The following is a 26,062-nucleotide window of genomic DNA, read 5'->3' as shown; positions in this document are numbered from 1 at the left end:
CCAGCAGTGGATTACATATGTACGAGACGTGGGTGAAAAGCGTAAACCGCCCAGGGAAGTGCCACTGGCTGCCATTTTGGAGTGGTGACTCGAGAGTGTTCATACCATTAGAATTTCTGAACAGGAATGCTTGCAGTACTAGTGTGAAACATGAAAACTTAAACAACCGTGAGAAAATGTTTAAGTTCAAATACTAGTTTCATACACAATATTGCGACTCAGCGATGCCTGATCCTACTTCACCCTGCTTGGCAGTATTAACATGTAAAGGCAGAAGTTGGCCAATGAAGTGCCACTGGCTGCAATTTTTAGAGTGGTTACTCAGGAGTGTTCATACCATTGGAACGGGTGACAATACCAGGTAGAATACCATGCCCGGTAGCCTAGACAGGGGTACTTACAATACTGCTGTAAAAACACGTAAACAAATATTTGAATTCAATTCCTATTTCCATATCGGCATATTATTGCGACTCGGTAGTGCCTGATCCCACCTCAACTTGCTTTAAAGTATTACCAAATCAAGGGGACTCCTGTTGGGAAACAATCTAGTAGAATTGCCTAGTAATCAACACATAAGAATCGATGTGAACCGATTTCGACTGATTCTTATTACCAATATCCTGACAGGATGTTTAACCAAGGGGAAAATGTAGTCAATAACATGGGACCAGAGCAAATCAAGTTGAAATAGACCCGAAGAAAATTAGAATCTAATCACATGACCAAGAACAGAGTATTCATTTTTCATTTATAAAGCACACAAAACCCAGAGGCATTGAGGCGCTGTTACAGGTACCAGTTAAATGTGGCCATCTGGTATAAGAGGGCGGATCGGGGCGGGGGGTGCTCATGTAGCTAATTAAATGGCCTGGTTTTGGGAGCTTTGCAGAAGGCCCAATAGGGTTCTTCAGCTCTCAGTGTATGTGGTAGGGCATTGCATTGTTTCTGGAGATGCGTTTGTGTGTGATCGAGAGAGTCTTGAACTTAATCATTTCTTGGATGGGGATCCAATGTACAGCTCTGCAGACGGCAAAGATGTGATCAATTTTAGGAATGTTCAGAGCCACTCGCAAGGAATTGATTTGGATCGTCTGTAGTTTCTGAATGTTGCGTGCAGAGGTACTAGCGTAGAGTACAATGCAATAATGCAGCCTGGCGCCGACCCCTGCACGGGCAATCCAAGTGGCAGCTATCAGTGGATAGGAATGGTCTAACAGCATTTATCAATTTGGTAGTGTATGCTACTAAGGAGGAGATAGCATTCACTTGGCGAGTCAAGGATAGAGTAAGATAAAGGTAAACCCCTATTGTTTTCACTGTGGGGGAGACTGTAATCGGAGTGCTGTCAATGTTGAAGACTGAGTACCCAGGGTCAATTTTTTTAGCATCGTGGACGGTCCCACTAGTTGGAGCACAGTCTTATCATCATTTAGAACTAGGCCATGCATTGCCATCCAAGCCTGGATGGTTGCATAAGCTGTGTTGAGGGTATCGGCATCATTGGAATAATTTCCAGAGAGATGCATAAGGATTTGGGTATCTATAGTGCAGACTATGCCGAGGGAGTCCAAGAGGTCGAATAGGGGCTTCGTAAATATGTTGTAATGCACGGGTGAGATGCAAGATCCTTTTGGCACACCACATTTGATTGCCACAGGTGGGGCACTTGTATTGTCAGCAAAAACTTGTATTGCTATGCCCTCTAAAAAGGAGGCAATCCAGGCCATGGATTCAGGAGAGAAATATGCTGAGGTGGTCAGATGGTGGCAGAGGATTTTATGCTCGACTAGGTCGAAGGCAGCGGATGGATCAAGAAAGAGGAGTAAGGCAGGTTTCCCTTCATGATCTCGTCAATCTGGTTTTTGAGATGTAGGTGAGCTGACTCTGTGGCCTGGGCGGAATCCAGGCTGCCAGATTCCTAGGATCTGGTTCACTTCCAGGTGATGTTGAATTTAGTCATATGCTGCTCTGTCCAGAATTTTTAGTAGAAAAGGGACTATGGTAATTGGCCAGTAGTTGTTGAGCAGGGCAGGGTCAAGAGTAGGTTATTTCAGTAGGGGGAGAACCCACGCTTCCTTAAGGCTGGAGGACACTGAACCTGCCTCAAAGGAGGCATTAATGAATGCTGTGATGAAGGGAGTTAATGTTTCCGCACATTATTTGATGAGCGGTGCCTGGCAGATGTCACTTTTACATCTTGAAGGTTTAAGCTCTTCAAGATGTGAAGGGTTTCAAGTTTAGTGACTTTTTTGAAGCGGAACAGGGAGATGCTGTGGGAAAGGCGGTGTCAGCAATGGCCAGTTGGCAAGGTTTCAAGGTCAGTTGTTTGCTGAGAATTGTTTTGTGTAGAGAGTCGATTTTTAGGATCATGATATTCTGTATGTTTGTACACCATGCCTTGTCTTTAAAAGGGACAGAGAATAAGGTAATAGGGGCTTCCAATTCCTTGAGGATGGTGAAGAGTTCTCTAGTGTCAGATTTGGCATTGGCAATTCTGATACTGAAGGCGGTAGCTTTGGTGTGGATGATGGCTTGTTTGTACAGTTTGGAAGCTCTTGTGAATGGTAGCCTTAGAGCGTCTGGGTTTTCTGTTTCTCCAGCTAGTTTCTGCCAGTCACTTGCTGGTGTGGAGTTCAAAGAGGTCAGGGGTGAACCATAAATTAATACATCCCGCTGGTTTCACTTTTTTTGGCAGTAAAGGGGCAATGGTGTTCATTGCAGTCATTAGTGTTGTGACATAGAGGTCTGCTAGGGTGTCTGGGTCTAGTGAATGGAGGTGCTCTTGCTTAAGGGGAGAAAGGTAAGGTAGGATCTGCTCCTTGGTAAGTTTACGGAAGCTGCCATCCAAGGAGGGAGGGAGTGGTATGGTGGTGGGTTGGTTTTTTGTGGCAGAGAGGGATAGCTAAGGCAATAATATGATGGTCAGACCACGGGCAGGGAGAGTTGGATTTTATAGTGACCGGGCAGTTAATGTCTGCGATCCAATCCAGGGAGCGGCCTTTGGCATGCGTGGGAGCACTAATGCAGTGGCTGAATCCCAAGACATCCAGGAAATTAGCAAGGGTTTAGGCTTGCAGGTCGGTAGGGTCGTTCAGGCCCAGGTTCATGTCGTCAAGGAGGATCATTTTGACTGGGGTTTGATGTTATCACCAATTGTGTGGAGAAGGTCTCCCTCAAAAGTTAGAATAGAGCTTGGTGGATGGTAACTGACACGGACAGTAATGGTGTTGATAGGGGAGGTGTTCAGATTCAAAGATATGATGTCGCAATTTTTAATCGAGGTGTCAAATGCCCTGATGCTAAGGAAATCTTTGGCTATGATGGCGACTCCACCGCCTTTGGTTTTTAGTCTGTCCTTCCCGAGAACAGAGAATCCTTCCGGTATAGCTAATGAGAGGGCGGGGCCTGAGGAAGTATGGAGCCATGTTTACGTGAGGGCAAGTATTTAGAGGTTTTCAGTTGTGAGGGAGTCATGGATGTCAAGGGCATGTGCTGGTAGGGAACGGATGTTCATCAAGGCGCAGCAGATGATGGGCACATTCATTGTGGTGATGAGAGACTTACCAGGAACCTTAGTAGAAGCATTTGCTACAGGATTGCTGAAGGCTGGAGAAGCAGGCACATTGGCAGCAATATTATGAGTTCAGGGCATCAGTGTTGTTAAGCATGGGGGCAGCAATCATGTTAGCAGTAGTGATATTAGGTACAGGACAGGCATAATTGGCATCAGTGAGGTTAGGCGTCATATCAGCCCACACATTTGCAGGAACAAAGTTTGGCAAATGCCAAGTGATAACCTTGGCCTCAGTGTGGTTAAGCATAGGGGTGTCAACAATATTTGTAACAGTGATATTAGGCACAAGGCAAGCAATGTCAGTGACAGTATGGTTAAGCGTTATATCAGCATGCATAAATGCAGTCATATAATTTGGTACATGACAAGTGCTAGTGTTAGCATCTGAGTGGTTAAGCGTAGGGGCCTCATCCGCATTTACTGCAGTGATATTTGGGACAGGGCAAGCAATATTTCCACCTGTGAGGTTGGCAGCAATGATATTTGTGGTAACACAATTTGGAGCGGCGCAAGAAGAAACATGATCTTCAAAGTCAATGTGTACAGGGGGTATATTTTCGTTATGACGGCTAATGGAGGCAGACATGGAGTCCATATTCAGTGCAGCAGTGTAGTTGGCATTTGCATACTGGCTCAGCACCGAGGACAAAACAGACAAATAATTTGCTGTACCTCGTGTGCACATCTTCAAGTGGCTAACCTCTGGGTCTGGACTGGTGGCGGCCTGGTGAGCCAAGGGTCAAGTACAAGTGAGGCAGTCTGGGGTACTGTGATCCTAAGGCCAGAGACAGTTCTTTGGGGTCAGTGTTGGGCTCGTAGGTTTAATAAATTGCGTAATCAATCGGAGCCACCGTAGAAACCGGTAATCAGCAAAATCAGGTGCTACCAGCAATACTATATAGCGGAGGGCCATTCCCAGTTCACGAACCAATTGAAGTATGGCGTAAGCATCCCCCTCGAGTGCTAATGAATAGGTAGAATCAAAAACCAATACTACTCAAGGGGACAGAACAATTCAAATCAGAATCATCTGGAATTGTGAAATTAAGTAAACGGGCTGCTAGGAAAACAGCATTGAGGTACCAAGCAATGTAAAGAAACACATCAAACTCATGGTCTGTGTCTCAATTTAATTTCACCATCTCCTCCCCTTTTGCCAGATGTGACGGTCATAAGTCCAACAAACCTCAGGTCCTCTTTTCTGTCCATCTGATGGTTTGCTTGCCAATGAGTGGCCAGTGAGTATTTGGAATCTTGGCTTCTGATGGCACTAAGATGTTCACGGATCCTGGTCCTGAGTTCTCTCTTGGTACCCCCAATGTAAGTAAGTTTACGTACACATACAATGCAATCATTCACATACTTAGTTCTACAATTAATAAACGGTTCAATATGATGGGAACCCAAGCAAGTAAACTCAATATTGTGGGTGTTCATAACATAAGATAAAACGGAGCATGAACCGCATTTGTGAAATCCCACTGGTCTACCCAATCGTAACCAACTTGACTTGTCTTGGAGTACCTCTTGCATGAAGGATGAACATAGGAAACACCTAAGGGTAGGTGCTTGGTGCCTCATCCACCCACCAGCTGAGATCTTTGTCAATTTGTAACAGATGCCAATGCTTCTTAAGTATGGCAAATATTTTGTGGCTGTCCGAATTCGATCTGGTAATAAATCAGAGCTTGGTATTCTTGTCAGTTGAACTACATATTTTGGGTGTCAGTAGCTCCATTCTCTTTACTTCAGCAACATCCATCTCGGTGTTGTCCAAGGTTTCGGTTTGGTATCCCCTGTACAGGAATCTCTCCCTCGGTGCATGGCATTCCTGTAGATACAGACTGATCGCTGCAATTACGGCGAGCTCTGATAAATTCCCCCTTCATGATATTTGTGATTACAGGTTTTCTGTGACAACTGCTAGCATGTAACACTGATTTAACAGCTGTCACATTTGTGTGTGTATGCGTATGCAGACCCTTGTCCGTGATATTGATACTACTATCCAAAAATGAAATGTGGGATCTGCTAGAGGTAGAGGTAAAGAAGCTACCTTGATCATTGGCATTTAGGTCATCAAGAAATTGAGAAAGTGCTTAATCAGAAACGTTCCATATTACAATGACGTCAATATACTGTTGCCCTAGAATCACCTGAGACCTGAAGTCATGTTCGGTGAGGGCATATGTGTCTTCCAATTAATTTATGAAAAGGTTGGCCAAAGCTGGGGCATGATTAGCCCCATAGCAATACCAACCGTTTGCCTGAAATATTGTCAGTTAAACATGAATACATTGTTGCTCAAGGAGAATTCCAGGAATTCTTTGATCATTTGTATATGGGTATGAAAGGAGGCAGGCTGATGTCGATAAGTAAAGTTGATACTCTCGTTAGACAAATCATGCTTGATACAATTATACAAGGCTTAGTCGTCCAACATGACTAACGTATAGTCAGGTTCCCAGTCTAAGCTTTCTCGAATACAAGTATGCAAGGCTTTGACATCCAACGAGACTAACGTATAGTCAGGTTCCCAGTCTAAGCTTTCTCGAATACAAGTATGCAAGGCTTTGACATCCAACGAGACTAACGTCTGGTCAGGTTCCCAGTCTAAGCTGTCTCGAATACAAGTATGCAAGGCTTTGACATCCAACGAGACTAACGTCTGGTCAGGTTCCCAGTCTAAGCTTTCTCGAATACAAGTATGCAAGGCTTTGACATCCAACGAGACTAACGTCTGGTCAGGTTCCCAGTCTAAGCTGTCTCGAATACAAGTATGCAAGGCTTTGACATCCAACGAGACTAACGTATAGTCAGGTTCCCAGTCTAAGCTGTCTCGAATACAAGTATGCAAGGCTTTGACATCCAACGAGACTAACGTCTGGTCAGGTTCCCAGTCTAAGCTTTCTCGAATACAAGTATGCAAGGCTTTGACATCCAACGAGACTAACGTCTGGTCAGGTTCCCAGTCTAAGCTGTCTCGAATACAAGTATGCAAGGCTTTGACATCCAACGAGACTAACGTATAGTTTGGTTCCCAGTCTAAACTGTCTATAATCTGTTCCTCAGAGCAAGGTATTACCCTAACATGCGTTAATAATGAAGACCACTACAGCTGATCCTGTGCCCTTGACTGGCGGGAGAGTTCACAGAATGTTCCCAGGAGTCTGCAGATTGACCATGAGCCAGCAACCACAGCCGATTGCAGGGAAACACAAGGCAAGGATTGTTTGGGTGGCAAGCGTGAGAGGAGCCACGGGGAACAGATCTGCCTGCGTCCTCTGGCCTTGTGAAAAAAATATGTTAAAAAAACAACAACACATGTTATGAGTGCAGATGGGGTGACTAACAGCACAATGGCGCTTGCCCGTTCCCTGTCAAGTCGGCCATGGTCTTAAACCGGTTCCATAGTGAACCACAAAGCATTGAACACCCCACTCTGACACATCTAGACAAGCTGCAACGCACGTCATGTTTCATACACAAATATGGCGTATCATTCCAACCACCCTCCCTTTTCTATAGGGCTGGCTGGGCTTAGCAATCCACCCGAGTGAAATCCAGTCTGGCTTTTGGGATATTCCAAGACCTTGGAATGGGTACTTAACGCTATAGTGTTTGAGAATGTACATAAAGAAGAATTAGGACACATCTAGGGCACATTTAAATATAATGGATCAAACATAATAGGCAAAAAGGTACAGTGTGCATCTCATGTGCGTTAAATTTGCAGTACGCTGTATACTCGTTCCTGCTTCCCCCGCCATAGCTCCTGCCTACTAGGTGCTGCCTGACACCCAGGTGTTAGCTTTAGCTACTGCTCATCAAATCTTAATTTAAAAACCCTGCAAATGCACACTGACCTCCATAATGCCGCTAAAGGATCTCCTCCCACTTCCCCTGCCATATGATTGGCCTTAGGTTCACCACTCTGCATCCAATCCAAAGATCTGCCTCTACGTTGGGCATGGCAACATGACACCCTCATGTTTTGAAAAACAACACTGCTCCTCTTTTTTAGGCAAGAGTTAGAAATGTTCAATGTTTGCATTCGAAAACATGCCATTGCTCTGAAAGGGTATGTTTAGTGCCCTAAATGACAGCCAAATGCCCTGCCCACATCGAATTCTGGTCACATCGATGCATACAGTGGATTTTCAGTGCTGTGTTATGCTGTGAGTAGCACAGGGATGCATGTGGATGTAAAGTTGGGCCTTTGCTTGACAGGCAATATTTAATCAATGTACAGGGCTCACGTAGGCCCCAGGACATTACCTGATGGGGTAATGCCCCACATGCTCGGGGCTTATTGCTATTAGTAGCCCGGCCCGTAAAGCTGCAGTAGTAAAAGCATTTTGTTTTCTGTTAAGAAACGCAATGGCGTTTTGGGACTGAAAAAACAAATGTCAAAAAAATGGCTGTTGGGGAAGGGTAAACGAAGTCCGTTTTCCTTTTCTATTGCGGCCATTGAAAATAATTGAAAAAAGTAAGGCAACAAAATTGTGGCCATGGAAAGGGAGAAGGGACTACATGTAGTCCCTTCTCCCTTTCCATGGTGGCCATTAAAAAAATAGGGAAAAAAGTAAACAAAAAAAATATCCACGAAGGAAATGAGAGAAGGGACTACCTGTAGTGCCTTCTTCCTTTCCATGATGGCCTGTCGCAGATCCAGAGCAGATGCGCTGGGGACAGAAGTGTTCCCAGCACATCTGCTCCCGAAATGGACAGAAAAGAAGGTAAGTGGGGGTGAACGAGGGGGACTTACCTCATTCCCCAAAGAGGGGAGATGGCGGCCGCCAGCACTGAGGAGGCGCAAGGCGGCGGAATTACCGTCTGGTAACGCCTGCTTTCTAAGACTCCCCATTGGCTGAGAGGGCGCCACACCCCCCTTTGCTGGGTACTAATTATATGTAACTATTTGTTGTAAGACAAGATTCTACTGCTTTGTGGTACCCATTGAGATTGCTGTTTGAGTCTATGTTCTGCCAGTTCTTTTATTTAATGTACTATCTACTACCTGTACTTTTAAAAGCAAAAAAAAATATTAGTGAAATGGTCAGAAATGTGAAGTATTGATTTCCAAAAACATTTGAGCACTCTAAATAAGTAGAGATGGTACGCAAGGTCTAAAGCAAAGGAAGAATACTAGGACAGACCTTTCGGAGCAATGTGGTGGAAATGTACAGTAATAGGAGACTTAGGCCGGCACGCAGAATAGGGATCCAAAGGGGATGATTGTGTACGTAACACAGGAAGAGATAGAGCATGGTGAAAGGTTTGCAACAGATGCATAAGAATTTAAGATTTAAACAAGTAATTCAGCAATCAGCATAAGCTGTGGTCGAAGTGTACGAAAAGAAGTAGTGGAACTATGTTCCCTACTGGCCTGCACAGCCACCCACAGACCCCACAGCCACATGCACAATAAAAAACCCAAAACACACGTGCCTGCTGCTTAAGGGAACGTCCTGTGCAGTGCAGTGAAAGTGCAAGTTTCAACTTCTTCCTACACTGTTATTTTAAAACGAAACCATTCCGGAACAGTATGTTTTTAAAATAAAAGTATAGGAATGGTAAAACTTAATTAGGAGAAGTAGAGGAGTGCCGCTCCCGCCCACTTCGACCACTGAGCATAAGTACATTGCAGAAAAGGCCCTAAGTGTCAATAGGGGCATTGCTTTGGGTGAGACAAGGCACATAATAACAAGGACACTACTGTGAATGATTCATTTGATAGCATATTGCAGTGAGAGACCAAAACATGTGATTGAAGTCCCGGAGCTCGCACTTTTCTGGGAATGTGTAAAGCAGCATGGCATCACTCAGTTTAGGCGTTTAGTTGGTGCTTTAGCGCCACCCATAAGCCAAAACTATTGCAGTGGAGTATAGATAGGTGGGAAATGTGATGTGATGAGGCTACATGCAGATTGTGGGTGGTGTTTGGTTATAAACTCATCCAGTGACCGCCCATAGCCATACCAATTTCCATCTACTACTTGCCTCGCTCCATCAAAAACACAGCCTCTTGGGATCTCTTTAAACTAGTTCTCCTACACAGCGTCATCATTCTTTGTGCTGTATAGTACCTCCCAGTGTTATTCCTACACAGTCTTCTAAAGGTTAATCGCATGATTTGAGCTGAATATTAGCTCCCAGTGTTATAGAAATGTCTTAACCTAGTGTGCCTTCAACTATTTATAGGGAACATGTGTGTCCTCACATCTGTTTCCTGCACTAAAGCCCTGCTAAACACAAGCATTGGCAAACCCAACCGCTTGGGCCGTGTATAAGTGCAAGATAGTCATTTGCTCTGACATCTTACGCCCAGGTTCAACAACATTTCCATCTTTTGACATCATCTGGGCAGGTAGTATACCATGCCTTCACAAACGCCCAAACTATTGGCTTTGTCACTCGCTTGTTTGTAGCATTCCGGAAGAAAGTGATCAGCTTCATGCAACTCATTCCTACCGTACTCCAGACTGAGCAGTCTAGGCCGAACTACTACCATACGTCCAACAGGCAGCCTCCAATGTGTGACAGCTGCATCGGGACCCCTCCTTGGCTTGTAGCTTGGGCCCCTGGGCACAGCCAGAATGGCTATTGTGGAGAGACATTATGAGGAGCATAGGTAGGAGAGCAATTAGGAATGTTATCCTTAATGTCTCGTTTTCTCCCAATGCCCCTGCTCAGAGGTTTGGCTCGTACCCTGAAAGGGACATTGTGGGACACAGTTATGAATACGGCTCCTTGTTTTCTGTTTGTAATGATTTTTACACATACATACAGATGGAAATCACTGTTTTCCCTTTGAGTATTTATTAGAAAAAATAGATAAAAACGGAAATGCACGTCTCTTGGGTCTTTAAGTTATAAAACATGGATTGCAGGTCAGTGGCTGTGCAAAGTAACAAAACCGACAGGTTCAAAAAGAAATGTAGTTCCTTTTGAAGTTGTTTAAATGGATGCAGATAGACAGCCCTTCACGTGTTGTTCAAGAGCACAGCTCTGGGGGCCTACCCTTACAGGTATCCAAATGCTAATGCGTGTCCATGTAAATGAATGCGGAAACATACTGGCTATGGGCCTCATCTTATGACATTGTAAAAAATAAGTGTGGATAAATACAGAAAAAACCACCAAAAAAATAATAAATATGGATTAATGCAGACGGAAATGGTGCAAACACAGATGCCATAAAACCGGGTGTCTTAACCATGAAATGGATTTCAGAAATAGTCAAAATGGGGCCAGCTGTTTTCTGTTGGAGAGGTTTGACTCTTAAAGGATCAAAAAGACCAGTCAACTCCTAGCATTAGGATTCAGTGTATTCAGTAGATAAGCACTCATGGGCCAATTTAAAATATGAAACCAGCACTTACAACCATTTAAGATTTGGTAAAAATGCATCTGATTCGCAAATGGGAAAAGAACTACCTACACATTGTTTGCATTTCACTGAATCTTGGCGAATTGGCCTTTGGATCCTAAAGAGCTGATTGTCAAAGGTTCAGGGAAATGTGTGTAATTTGCACTTTCGTTACCTTTGGCGAACCAGTTGCTTTTTACTCGTGGTTCATTTGCACATCTGAGGTCTGTAAGTGCTGCTTTCCTTTCTTTGATCTGCCTCATGATTGGTAAATATAGAAGAAGGTCTAATATCTCATTTATATATATATATTTCTGGGGCTTCTGAGGAATCTCTTTAGATTCACATGCTATTCATAGTCTGCCATCTAGTGTTTGGCCCGAAGTATTGTTCACTTCTAAAGTCAAATGAAGACTTTGGCCCCTGAGTGGCCATGTCCTCAGATTGTTTTTTTACGCCATTGGTTCAGCAGCTGAGAACACGTTTGACTTGATTTTGCACGGAAACCACAACCCGGCACCAAAGCAGCACCAATCTGGCACCACGGCAGCACCAATCCGACACCCACCAAGGTGCCTTTGCACTGCGACCCTCACACTTAGTTTTAGGGACAGGTTGTATTAAAATGACCTATGCACATGTGCATTTAAATGGTGGTCGTAACTCTCTAATTTGCACTAACCTCGATGGAAAATGCTCTATTTTTTTTTCAATTGTGTTATACATGTTGTCAAAATATATTTTGTAAAGGTTCAATTTTGAATCATGAACAAACAAATAAATAAATAAATAAATAAATAAAACCTCTCTAATTTGCACTAACCTCGATGGAAAATGCTCTATTTAAATTCTGCACTGAGCGCGGTGCAAAGATTCCGTGGGTGGACACAGAGCGTTCTCAGAGGCCTGTTCAGCACTTGCAATGTTTAAGCCAAGGACTGTTCAGAGTCCTGGGCACCTGCGTTGGGTAACGAAGGCAAGAGAGGTGAGCCCTTCCAGGCAGGGCCCCTGTGAGGTTGCAGAGATAGAATCAGAAAGGGCAGGGGGTCGAGTCCGAGCCATGGACACCGAGTGCACCCCAGCTAGAAGCTGAAGAAACTAGGAAATGTTCCAACCTTCCCCCACCTCCATCTCCAGAAAGCAGCCTACAGGGTCCCGCCTGCGCCCCCCCCCCCCACCCACGTATCTAGGCGTGCAGGCGCTGACACATGTCTGCCGGTCACACCAGCCTCCCTCTAGCACCCATTAAGTAATGGGGGAAGAGTCGGACTTGATATGTGGGCAAAGTTCTAATGGGGACTGTGGGGGAAGAACAGGGACAGCCAACTGCAGTATTGGCAGCCCGCCAGTCTGGAACAATGAAGCTAGCCATGCGAGTGTGAGAAAAAAGAAAGAAAGGCGGGCCCAGCCCAGGAGGGGCTAGGCAGATGGCCCCCCAGGGGGTCTAGCATTAGATTCTAACCAGATGAAGAGGACGGAGGGGATGCTTGAGACCCGCAGCGCGACAAGGAAGTGCCCCAGTACGAGACACATATATTTCAGAAATAACCAAAATAGGGTGAGCTGTTTTTTGTTGGAGAGCTCTAATCCTTAAAAAAGCAACAAAAAAAACAACCAACTCCTAACAATAGGATTGAGCGTATTAGGAAGATACTCACTCAGAAGACATAGACGCTAAGTACCACACTATGGACTCCTCAGACCAAACCAAACCACCAGTATCTGGCAGCCGACAGACGGACAGGGCCCTTACATTGCATCAGTTAAGGGGCAGAGGAAATGCACGAGGAAAATTGGGATAGGGCCTCTATTCTCTCAGAGGAACCAGACCTCTGCAGCACAGGCTAATCTGGTAATGGAATCTGTTAAATTTACATTGCAATGAACTCCCACAATAAAGGCAGTCAAGCCCAGAATTGAAAATAAACACAGGGCTTCTGCTTCCGATCCCCTCCCAATTAGGGGGCAGTTCCTACCAGACACTCGGGTGACTACTACAGCCAGAAGACATTGTGGCATACCAGCATCTACAGTGGATGCGCCAACTGACAAGGATAGCCTAATAATGCATTCAGTGTGCAGGGAAATGGCCATTACCATGGCATACAATGTAAGAATTGTTAGTGCAACTGTATTTATTGCAAGATGCAACATTGTCCAGTAGGATACGAATCAGCTACTACTAAAAGACACGCTGGAAGTGTTGTAGGCAAAGCACAATGCATAATACAAGCTGGCCAGTTAGCAGCCACAATGAACAGTAGTCTGAATGCAGCAGCAATAGCAGGCCCTCAGGTAGCCAGTGCTAATGTCCTGAAAAGGTGCTCATGAGCTATGAGTTACAGGCTTTAAACCCAAGGCCCAAGATCTCACCACAACCACAGGGTTCCCTCCCATTTCACACCTGCCGGGGGAAGAATTACATCTTTTACCCATGCATGGGATGGAATTACCATGGATCAGTGGGTATTAAACACAATGACGGTATTGCTCCAAACACCAATATTTACCAGAACTCCAAGCACGGAACATCACTTTGCCTAGCGGCAGATGCATCAGCACTTCTGTAAGCAAGCTCCTACCTGCAATACCAATCCACACATTTCATTTTCTCACGCCCAAAAATGGTTTGCATTAAAGGCCAGTCCTCAGTCTCCCCCCGCTGAACAAGTTCATCAAGCCACAATGATTCTGGAGAACTGCTCCGTAGGAGATCGTACCGCATGGCAGGTAAAATACACCATCAACTCGAAGTACTTAGTTTTGGAAAGCCATTGGCACCACGTCCATTCACGTAGGTACTCTTGGTGGTAGCTGCACATCTGCGTCTACCCATATCTAGGTGATTGGTTAATAACCATAAACAGCCGCAAGCAGTAATCCCAACACACACTGGAAACAATTTCACTGCGCCACCAATTGGGCTTTTCAATAAAATGACCTAAATCAAGTATGACACCATGACAGGCCAAAGTATTTCTGAGAGCACTAACATTCCCTTCAAGGGAATGAGTCCAAGGTTTCCAGGCGATGGTTATTTGTTATCAGTCATCGGTGACATTCACACCCGTCAAAGGTGGATTGACCAATCACAATCTGCCTTTCCCGGGCAAGATTGGGCCTTCACCCGTCACTGCGATTGTAAAAAAAAAAGTGTAAACAAAAATGCCCACCACCATTAACATAGAAAAGGGACTAGGTCCCTTTTCCCTTTTCGGATGACAACGGCCATTTTCAAACCTATTTTCTATGGCAGCCATCATCCGAAAAGGGACCTAGTCCCTTGTCTATTTTAATGGCAGCAGACATTTTTTTTTCTTTTTCATTCTGTCATCTCCTGTCGGAAAGGGGGGAAAAATGAAAACTATTTGCACCCCGGTAAATCCGGGGCTGCGAATAGCTTTCATGCTGCGGCGGTGGGGCAGACATGGGATTTAACTTCCCACAGTCCGAACTGAGGCCCAAGCTTTGCTCGGGCCTACAAAGCTCTGAGAAGTTTCAGTGAGAAGTTTCATGGTGATGTTAGACATCATGGTTTCATGCTTTTATATAATACCACTTGCCATAAAACCATTTGAGGAATGGGGCATCTGACAATGGTCACAAGCGACAAGAGACTAGTGGTAGCAGCAAAGAAGTTCATGTCAACTCTGTATTGGTGGAACACCTCAAATGTGTAAAAAGGACAACCTTTCTCAAATCCTCTTCCACAAGTAACTATATCAACAGATGCCTCCCAGCGAGGCTGGGGAAAACATATCTGCTCAAGCACAACCCAGGGTAAGTGGACAGTCCAGGAGGCAACGATACACATCAGTGTTCTGGAGTGTTAAGCAGGGCAAACACGCCATACACATCTTTCACACACTGGTGCAAACGAGGAGGCTTTTCATTAAGGCAGACAACACAACCGTGATGCTTTATTTAGCAAAAAGAAGGGCACGCACTCCCCGATAGTATCACAATTAGTCCAACTCATTTGGCACTGAGAGATACGTCTCAGACAGCGTCCTACAGGAACACGAGCAGGAGCTCAGCACAAGAGCACTGAAACCTTCTTTTGACAGGCAAGGCACTCTAAACAGACGTATTTGTTGCAAGTACAAACAAAATACCGCAGCATTTCATCCAAGTTCCCCGAAGAGAGTTCTGTAGGCAATACACTGTGGGTGACATGGTTAGGCATTTACCCCAACAACAGTAATAAATAGATTATAGGAAAAATGGCAATGGGCATTCTTAACCCTGACTGTAATCCCTCCAAACATGGGCATGTCATGTGTGTGATCCTCAACTTCTACATGTAGAGGTGGAACCCTCAATCAAGCTCTGCCCTATAAACACATACTAACACAACAAGGCCAGCAGACAACCCACCCAAATCTACAAGCTATGAACTTGGTAGCTTGGATTCTGAAGTCATACAATTCAGTCATTTAAACCTTCTCCCGAGGTGTATGGACATCTTCAGGGAGGCTCACAAGCCTAACGCACGTTTCTGCTATTTTATCACATGGAAATGGTTTGTGGTTTATTTTGGGAAACACACTATCAACCGGATTGTATGCATAGCATCACACATCGCTTCTGTCCTTTATTGGCTAGACTCAGGGCGAGTGTTCTGCTCCCTAAAAGTACATCTCGTGGTGCTTGCTACAGACACCATGTCACAACACAAGGTTTCATGGTGAAACATATCGGTCTTTAAAGCCTTTGTGAAGGTGTTAACCACACGCTCAATAGCTCGTCGGCTCCCAACTGGGACTTAAATCAGTCCTATTATGGAGACTGATGCTACAACCATTTGTACCAATCCGGAAACGCTCACTAAAGAATTTAGCATACAAAGAAGATTTTTTTTGTCTTGCTCTCACCTCAGAAGGGAGGGTGTGTGAACTACAGGCTCTGTTGGCAGATTAGTTGCTTGTTGCCATACACGAGGACAAGGTGGCTTTAAAAATGCACCCAAAGATTTAAGCAAACCTTATTTCATGTCAGTCAATTGGGCTACCAGCTTTTTTCTCAAAACCTGGCTCCAGTACAGAACGATCAATGCATATGCTTGATTTACGTCATGTCCTACGTGGACCTCACCAAAGAGATATGGACAACAAGCCGGTTTTGATCTCCTTTATCCCAAAACAAAAAGGCTTTCTTATATGTAAATCCAGCAATTCTAAATGGATTGTATGTTGAATTCGGGTGTGCTGCGCTCTTTATCCAAAAATCTTTGATGCCTAGAGCATGCTCCCTGTAGGTGGACTGAGCAAGACAATCATTCTTAGCCAATGTCCGTGGAGACACGGTCTGCAAAGCTGCAACGTGGAATTCTGTGCACACATTTACAAAGCACTACTGCAAAGATATACAAACCAGACAAGAGAAGATTCATAGGTGGATCAGGCCGTTTTGTGTCATTTGTTTTCTGCCATATCATCTACACAACCACCTCCAAACAAAAACACTGCTTGCTAATCTTTGCATAGCATGTGACTCTAAACAGATCCACAAGCTCTGCAAGGACAGTTATTTACTCGGTAATAGGCTTACTGTCACATGTATCTTTTTAGAATTACATGCGCCTGCCCTTCCTCCCTATTGTTACTCATAGATGAGTATAGCATAAGCCTTACTCCGGCATAAATACAATCACTGCTTTACTTTCCTTGTGGCTGCACTCTGCTCTAAATCTTACACTGGAAAGAAAGAATTTGAGGGTGTAGGCAGGGAGTGGGTATCTGCATACATAGGCTAGGAAAACGACCTTTGGATGCCTACATTTTACATTTGGAGTAAATAACGTGTAATACTCTTTACCATGCACTTGATGGCTGAATAGGCCTCGCATGTGATTCTAAACAGATACAAGCTCCAGAAAGGCTATTAACGGGTACTTAACATTTATCAAATATAAATAAAATATACATTTCCAATAGCCAACCATATTCTCTGCAGATAATTTGCTGTTTTTTTAGGTATCCATTGTTTTTACCAAACAATATTCCCCCAGTATTTTTTAATTGTGCTTTTCTTCCTACTGTCCTGCAAAAAGTAGATGGTGGGTTTGGGGGAGGCAATAATGGTTGGGGGCTGGGTGAAAGGAGCGGAGCGTGCAGACTCTTTTTTTTGTATTAAAACAGCAGTAAAAATGTGTGGTAAGGAAAACTGCGGAGTAACATTCGTTGGTTAAAACACATGAAACCCCTATTTACAAGCTTGAAGCCTTTTTTTAAATTGCTTTTCAATTTTTTGCAATGGACAGTTCTCCATATCATTATCACTGTTAGTTCTTGTGCCGCTATGGTTTGCTTTGGTAAAAACAGTAATGATACGTTTTGGCAGAATTTGAGTTTCATAATGGGCGAATGGCAATAATTGTGTATTTCTTACCGGCATCTGTTTTAAGTGAATGCACTTGTCCCAAATTAGGCACCACAGAATTAATTCACAAAGGCATTTTCCAACTTCAGTGTGCATGCAAATAGGACAAGTTCTGCAATTTGAGCATGGGTCGATTAACAAAAGGGCTCCGCAAGTGCACAAGTGGGACGTCTATACAGAAAGTAGATTGTGGGATATCTGCATTCCAGGTGCACATTCTGCTGGAAGGGGTTTGATATGAGTGCATGCATGATTCACAGAGGTGGATCCTTGCCTGCGCATGTGTGTTGAAATGTGCAAGGCAGATGGGTAATTTCAGACTGATGCCTTCCTTGCAGAGGCCCATCAAGAAACACCCATGAGCAGCTTGGACATCACTGGCCACTTGTACATTCCCAACCTTGTTTTAGAAGTGGACACATAACATTATAAGTGAATGTGCTTCCAAAACCCACCCTTCACCAATGCAGCTATGATGAGCCAGTGTTGGGCCAGTGCCTGATGTTTCAATATGCAGAAAGGTTTGGCTGGTTTTGCACACAAGTGCCCTTTGGTTAATCTGAGGTACCCGCATGCTGCCCCATGCAAAGCACTGTTGAATCATTGTATTGTGAAAGATGTGTTAGTCTCTCTTTTTATTTGGCACAGATAATAGTGGACTTTTGTTTTTTTTTCTCCAAAGGAACTAACTTTTACACATGTTTTTATTGCTGCGTTAAAAGACCTGGCTGAGCATCAATGTGCAGGTGATTGCAGGGGGCGGGCTTCACTCGGGCTGCCCGGATGTTGGGATGGGTTTATCTGTCATCACTTTTGGATTGTAATGTTGTTTTTTTTATGTTCCTGTCTGACACCCACAAGTGGGACCTTTGCGCCCTATCTAACATTACAGGACCTCAGCCATATTTAACACCACGGTCTTGGGAATTGCGAGCTTGCCTTCACGCCCTCTCTTAATACAAAACTATTCCCGTTTTGCTTTTCTACTCTGGAGTTTTCCAAGGTGCTAACTGGCCCCTTGGCGTTAGAGGCACAGCCCCTGCATGCTTTGCAGCCAGCACCACTTTGCATGCAGGGACTTGTAGTTCTGACTCTCCCTATGTGTAAGGCTACCAGTGCAGTTGGGTAAAAAGCCAGATCTGGATGAACATGGACCTTGTGACGTGACCAGTGGCAGCTCTGGTATTCCATCCCACCATCTCCCATGTGGATAGTGTAAACTTGTCACTATCTTATTCCTACGTTTTATCACTATCTTCATTGCCCATACTAGATCTTTTCTTTAGTTATAGAACACCCCCTGTTTACAAAAAGATCAGGCAATAGACATTCCTTTTTCATAACCTATGCCTTCTGCAATGAACAGGCAATGACTAAGGTACTTTTGACCTGTCTGACAGATGGTTGGCGTTCAATGTGGTTATTGGGCATTTCAGCCAATGTTACCTTTAAAACACATAACTATAGACCAAGGCATCGTATGATAATGATGTTAAAAGCAGACTGGCTCGGCTATCTGGAAGGACCATATCTTAATGGGAAGAGTTGGCATCTGGCTCTATGTTCTCTTCTGTTTTTTTCCCAAATATGTGGGGTGCCGATTGCATATGCTGAACCGGGTGACATATTGTCAAAAACAGATGCAATTCTGATCCCTTTTGCAGCGCCATAACCCTTACATTTCATTTTCAGATGCTATGGAAGGGTTGGTAAACGTTGGAAACATGTATTTATATGAGATATGCTCCAAACAGTGGTTCTCCTTGCCTCTTTTAAAGATTCCCCTAACTATAACTAACCAGGACCTCAACAAATCAGCACTAGAATTAGCAGAGAACGAAGGAGACTAGTCTCCAGGATCAAAATTGACAGAGTTTAGAGTTGTGCATTACTACAAACCACAAACCTCATGCCCCCAAGGGTGCCTTGAGTGGACGTCATAACTTATGGCAGGAGGTGCTATATAAATGCAAGGTCAAATAACATAGAAACATTATATGCAACACAGCCTTGCTGGCATTCATGGTCATGTTGCATGTCAGCGTGGCAGTGATGGGCCAACTGCTGTTGAACACATATGAAGGCTTTCCAGGACATTAACAACTTAAGTAGGGTCCTGGTACTGCTTGGTTATAGCTTTGCCGACTTAGCGCAAGGCCCAAATGTGCGAGGCCATAACCCCAAACACCTGAAACACCCTGTGCTCGCCTCATATGTACATAGACAACTTTGTGACCTTTGATCGGCCACCTGTAGGTTGACTGAGGTAACTAAACAGCAGCAGTAACACTAACGTATCATATTGGAGGCAAAACCTAAATTGTATGCCTGGAAAAGAAACACACACATTCATAGATTTTGAAAGTGGCAGTTAGCATTGTGGAGGTGTTGGTGGCATTACTCGTTTCTGGGCCTACACACAGCATGATGTGAGAAGCATACCTGAAAAACCACTGCCAGAATGAGCCAGAATACTTATCAGAGTTCTGAATCGCATTGTTCTTTAATGCAGATACAAATCCATGCAGTCTTTAATGAAATCCAGTAATGGCAAGCTCAAAGCAATCTTGACATGTTGATCCATGTATTGAGGCCTAGCCCCATGCAGCCACTCCTGAAATCCAATGTTGGCAAAGTCACACCAATCATGACATGTGGCCGCAGGTATTGAGGCCTGGCACCATGCAGCCACTCTTGAAAGCCAATGATGGCAAAGTCACAGCAATCATGGCATGTTGAGCCATGTATTGAGGCCTGGCACCATGCAGCCACTCCTGAAAGCCAATGTTGGCAAAGTCACACCAATCATGGCATGTGGCCCCAGGTATTGGGGACTGGCTCCATGCAGCCGCTGATGAAATGCAATGATAGCAATCACAGCAGTCGTGACATGTGCATGCTGGTATTGGGTGCTGGCTCAATGCAGCCGCTGATGAAATCCAATGAACGCAGTCACAGCAGTCGTGACATGTGCACGCTGGTAATGGGTGCTGGCCACATAGAAATGGGAAGAGTAAAGGAGAGAGTTCTCAGGGATAATTTGTGGGTTGTGGCCAACAGTGCTGTGCCAACAGTAAGACTGTAACCCAGATGTACATGCATGGCAAAGTACATCAAGTGAGATTGACCTAGCATCCTGGCGAAATGCCCTGCTGTAACTTAGGCAACACACCAGCCACTTAAAGGAGGCAGTGGAGACACACAAAGTGCCATTACAAAGTCCCACATCAAACGGGCTGAGCAGAAGTGCATGCAGAGCATTGAAAGGGCTGGTTGTGGTAGAACACTTCGAGTAAATCTGCCCTGCAGCCGAGAAGTAACTCGACCTCGAAGACTAAGGTCTCACGCCAGCACTATCATACCCAAAGACTAGTGCATATAATAAGAACGTCAGTTCCCTCTACACTTGAGACACTTAATGCTAGGTAAGGTCACTCTGATGCAACCAAAGACTGAGGGATCACTATGGCCAGTCCAACGGTGAAACCCTCCGCGACTCCATGCCCCAGGTACGACAAGGAAAGATGGCCCCACCTCAGACAACTGTGAACTGAAAACCGCATTGATCCTTCCACGCAATGATTGTTGGGGTGCCACTGCCCATCAAAGGGAAGCATTCACCACAATCTAGAGGCGGAAGGGCCAAGTCATCTCATCACAGTACCCCGGCAATTAGGGGTTGGCCAGAGTCCCAGGGTGCCGCAAACAGGGGTCCTCCATTTAAACATCATGACATGGTGACAGACACGTGCACGCTAGCACAAAGTAGCATGCAGCGTTGTCGCTGACATATGCACATAACTATGGGCAGCTATAGTCAGAAAAATACATGCTAAAATTCCAAGCAGCACTGCGAGCTAAATTCCCTTTACATGCAAAAATGCATTCGCCCAACTTCAAAAGTATGCCAATTTCACAGTAGTAAGGTGTCGCGAAAAATCCCACCAGGGCACCGCCATATAAGCGCTTACTGGCATATGAGAACATTGACCGCGCAAGACATTTCAATTAAGGTCAATAGTCTAGCCCAAAAAACATGGACCTCATTTAGCCCTAAATGAGCCTCATTAGTTTCACTGATGACCCCTGATATGGAGCTAATTTGTTAAAATATACATTTCTTTTTTCCGACCAGGAATGAAACACGCACTGCATCTGTATCAATTAGAATCGAATATTTACTAACCTTCTAATATACCTAATTAAAGAGGTACTTTGTGAGGTTTGGAAAAGAATCCTGAACCTGTTAGTAAAACAAGAGGCATTTATTTTTTCCGGGGCAAAAGGAAATCTTTCAGGTCCTCGAGTAAGGAAAAATACTTTTCTTGTGAGTTGCTTTCACTCCTTTCGTCTTCATTTTTGTTTCTGTTGTTTCCTTATTCCAGCCTGTCCCTATGTGTGAGGTATGCTCGTTTCCCCCAACTATTTCCGATGGGAAATCAGGATTTTATGAGAGACTTGGACTCAAAAGTTATGCAGCGACTCATTCTAGTACTCGTCTAGCAGCACAAATTAGGAAAATGACTAACGTGTAACCAATAACCAGTCGTCACCTGGCAGCACAGCACTTAGATTCTGGAACCCCCCTTCTCCTGTTCCTTCTCTCTTTCTTTGATTATCCACCACGAGTAAAGTTCAGCAAACATCCCCCCAGCAGTGTTCTGCCCCATTCATCCTGTCACTCAACAGCAGCTCAATGGACGGCCCTGAACCTGAAAAGTGGGATGGCCCTGCACCCTGGATCCTCAACTGGAGCATTCCACCCCTAGTTCCATAGAGTGGCTCCATTGAAACATGTGAACTCGGTCTGATTGCCACAGCCCTGCCCTCCACTAAAAAACAAGCACGCCAATGTGGCCCACCCCGTACATGAGTTGGCCGTGCGTCATCTGAGCGCTAGAGAACGCGGGGGCTTATAGAGCAGTGTTCCTGGTAGAGAAGTCTCTTCATTCCTTGGTCTTCAGAGTGAAGAAGGTACAGAAATGCATCACTTGCCACCGGCTCAAGAAATGTGCAAGAAAGTCGCCTAAAGCCGGAGGTTTGCAGTCCTCGCCACCAGGCTCATACCCTTTGTGCACACAATATCCCCAACGCCCCACACAATCACATGCACATTAATAGCAGGGATAGACGGAGTCTCTGCATCCATGCTAAGCGTGGAAACCCGTTCCCAATGTACCTGGCGGGAATATGTACTCTAGGTACAGAGCAGAGGTTAACATTACTGTGGGAAACTTGATGATACACATGTTAAGAGCTGGGTCTGTGTACTGATGTAAGTCTGCACACTGGGCCCTGATGTACTGGTCTGACTCTAGAACGGATTTTAATTAATTGGGCCTGCTTATGGTCCGGTAGATAATGAGGGCTATTTGCTCTTGGACACGCGCAGGTGCAACCCTTAGAAAAGTGTTTCTTTTGGGATTAACACACCTGATTAGGAAGAATGAGGGGGAAAAGTTGGTATAAATGTGCTCCTTGCTTTCCCTGCTCAACACAAGTGCACCAGCCTTGTCCAGTGTAGATGGAATCTTATAATGGAACGGGCATGTTTTGGGTAATGGGAAAATGTGTGGTGAGGGTTTTAAGTATGCTCTGGTCCTGTTTCTCTCCTCTATTTACATGAAAATCCCACTGCACACCCCTATTCGCAATCACCCGCCATCCTTTGAAATGCCATATGTCTTGCATTCCACCTCATATAGTTAGTTACAACCACTTCTCCGCCCAATAATATTAAATGTTCACCACCGAGCAAACATTGGAACAGGCATCCACTTGATTTCCAGCATGAGAATCTAGTACTCTGCAACCCGCACCCCCCTCAACACGCGTTGGTAAACTAAATCAGCACCCTTGTTGAAAAGTGGCAATTGGTTGGAGTTCTCTGGTTCGGAACTCCCTACCTGCCGCGCACCTTTCTTTGGAACACAATTTAGGTCAACCTGCAGCCTCACTCCTTGTTCGTCTGGGGACCAACTCCAGATCCCCAATAGGTTGAAAGGATACTGGGATGACAAACTGTGGATGATGATGGGCACTCACGAGAATCCGCTCGTCAGGGCACACGCACTTCCTAGCTGGATACGGCTTCAGATCAGGCTACCCAGCCCAACTGGTGCCCGGACTCGGGAGGACCAGCCTCTAGCCCTATTCAGAGCTCATCCTACTACCGATCTTCCCCTGAAAAAGACTTTCGTCGAAACGCGCGTCGGCTGTTTTCACTTACCAATGGGTTATGACTGATGTTATACATCACTATGTTCTTTCATTTTTTATCGTATGGAGTTGCATAAGCAATAATAAAACAACAAGTTTTAATGTATAAAGAAGACTTTTTCTAATCTGACCATGAAACCAATTCTTTATGCAATCGCTACATGCATGGGCCAGTGAAGCCCCCCCAGCGCCCATCATCATCCACAGTTTGTCATCCCAGTATCCTAAATCAGCACCCTTGTTGGCCTCAAGATCACACTGCTGTCCTCCTTTCACATGAGAATGCAACGGCAGCATTGAGGGGACTTTACATGCTGAATTATGCAGATACCTCCTACAAGAGGCCAGCGTTAGCCAAGAGGTGCTCCACCTCCCCATATGGATTCTAGCAGACCCCAGGTACTTACAGGCAGCCATACCGAGCAAATTGCTCTGCGTGGATCCACTGATCAAAGGCAGCAATAATTGAAGATCAAGCTTGGCTCCACCGATCCCTTCTTTTCTGAATTTGGGGGCTAGATAGTTAGGGTACCTCCTCTCATCTTACCTGGACATTGCCAGAGCCAGGTCCAACCTCTTTTTTCCTCAGCTGAGCTGTCGTGTGGTCCATTGTAATGCACAGTGAGGTGGGGAGAAGTCACATATTGCCAGTCTGCTCTGACTGTTGACCATCCTGTGTCTCTATCCCTTATCTTTACAGGAAGGGAAACTGACACAGTGTTCGTCCCGTGGTAGACTAGACGGGGACCAGCTCATTCCTGTCCGAGGGGCCTAGCCCCATCAATTGAAGATGAAATCGCTGGCTGCTGTCCTTCATAATGTCAATGAATTGACTTTCCGACTGATCACAGCATTTACTTGAAGCCATACTACCAGCCTGCTAATTGTTCACAAGCTGGAAAAGAGCATAAAGTGAAGGCAGAGAGATATGTAACAATGTACAGAAACCTAAATATACATTATATATAAATAAATTACCCAGGAGCAACGCCTCGCAACTTTAACAGCTCAGGAATATTCTGTTGGTATAAACAAAATGTCTTGAATGTTGGATGATGAGTGTAGTCTGTAGATCTCTATTAGCTTGTAGGCCTTAACGTACCATAAATAGTTTTGAATCAATTCTGCAGATTAGCTGCTAAAACCTTGGCATCTGTACTTTACATCTTCCTGCCCGAGCCAAAGCACTCCCGTGGTCTACATGGGTGGAAAAGCGGCACCCTATTGTCTAGAAATAGAAATTAAGAGGGAGTTTTGTTATTGATGCTATGCGGTGTAGTTCTGGTGCCTCACTCTTAACCTTTGTGCCACAAGATTTCAAATTGTGCAGAAATGGTGGATATAAACTAGAGGTGGACAGCATGGTGGATATAAACTAGAGGTGGACAGCATGGTGGATATAAACTAGAGGCGGACAGCATACCTGTAGACACATAAAGCCACACACCAGGTTTACACAGACGACTAGTCACGTCCATTGCCCATACACACAAAACCTTAAGGTAGACTACAGGCCTAACTGATTTGAAATGTAAGGAAATCGATACTTTGATATTTTTGTAAAAATTGCAAAGTGCAATTAAATCAAATAAAAATAAATAAAACAAAATAAGTTAGACTTCAAGCCTAAGCTCCATAACTAACGTTTCCATGCTGCATGTTGGAGTCAGAAACTAGTGCACAGAGTAAGAAGAACGCGAATGTAATAATCAATAACAGATCCACGGTACAGTATACCAAGGTAACAGGCACTTATGGTTGGGCTCTATTTACTGAAGCACAAATTAAGGATTTCTTCCACACATACTTCCTACAGATCAGCTAATTCTGCATCAAATGTGCAGATCTATAAACATTAATTGCTTCAAAGATTGATTTCCTCAAATAACTCATCACTGCTGGAGGCGCTGTCAAATCCCACTCCAACTTGCAACAGAACTTCCTTGGGCATTTACATGAGGCGCCATAGTTTCCTATTGGTTCCTGAGGCACGCTCTGGTTAACAATGCAGCCTGTCCCAACATGCCAACACGCACTGGCCAGTTTCCCTCAAGTCCTACACAACATCAGGAGGAGACCATCTTATACCACCAAATTGTGCGCCCTTCTGTCAGTGAAAAGTGGCAGGCAGGGGCGCTTGATTGCTGTGTAAGCAATGCTGCAGACCATCCTTGTGACATTCACCATCGCATCAGAAGCACGGAGGGCTCCTCCATTGTCTTCCTGTGAACAGTGAACTCTGGGGTTTTGACAAATCGAGGGTAAATACTGGCCGAACAGATGCACCCTTTGCAATTGTGTGTCGGTTTTTGCTAACTAGAAAAATGATTCGGCACCCTCTGGGAGGCAAGCAGTTCAGCTCTGAAGGAACTCCGTGTCCCCTGAATCCTGGGACACTTCTCCAGGGACTCTCGCTACTTTCATCCCTGCGATCACCAGCTTCAGTAGTCTTGTACGCATGCTCTGTGGCTATTAACAGGGGAAATGCGGTACAGGCTGATTCCTTACCTCCC

General features: G+C 44.8%; 1 protein-coding gene across 14 annotated transcripts in view; it reads left to right on the top strand.

Annotated features, from left to right (window-relative positions):
* Positions 1-26,062, top strand: part of FMNL2 (formin like 2) — a 798,413-nt gene that overhangs the window by 435,552 nt on the left and 336,799 nt on the right. For 10 of the 14 annotated variants that reach the window (XR_011274735.1, XM_069616442.1, XM_069616437.1 and 7 more), the window contains exon 4: positions 18,053-18,076. The exons of the other annotated variants lie outside the window; for them this stretch is intronic. Coding sequence is in view for 9 of the 10 variants with exons in the window: in XM_069616442.1 (XP_069472543.1) it covers positions 18,053-18,076 (24 nt within the window). In the remaining variant the exon portion in view is untranslated. The remainder of the gene's footprint in view (positions 1-18,052; positions 18,077-26,062) is intronic. 14 annotated transcript variants of the gene reach the window in all.

The sequence above is a fragment of the Ambystoma mexicanum genome, chromosome 9 (genome assembly GCF_040938575.1).
Source record: "Ambystoma mexicanum isolate Mex_15411 chromosome 9, UKY_AmexF1_1, whole genome shotgun sequence".
NCBI lineage: Eukaryota > Metazoa > Chordata > Amphibia > Caudata > Ambystomatidae > Ambystoma > Ambystoma mexicanum.
Note: the sequence above shows the minus strand (reverse complement) of the source record. Positions and strands in the feature narration are given on the sequence as shown.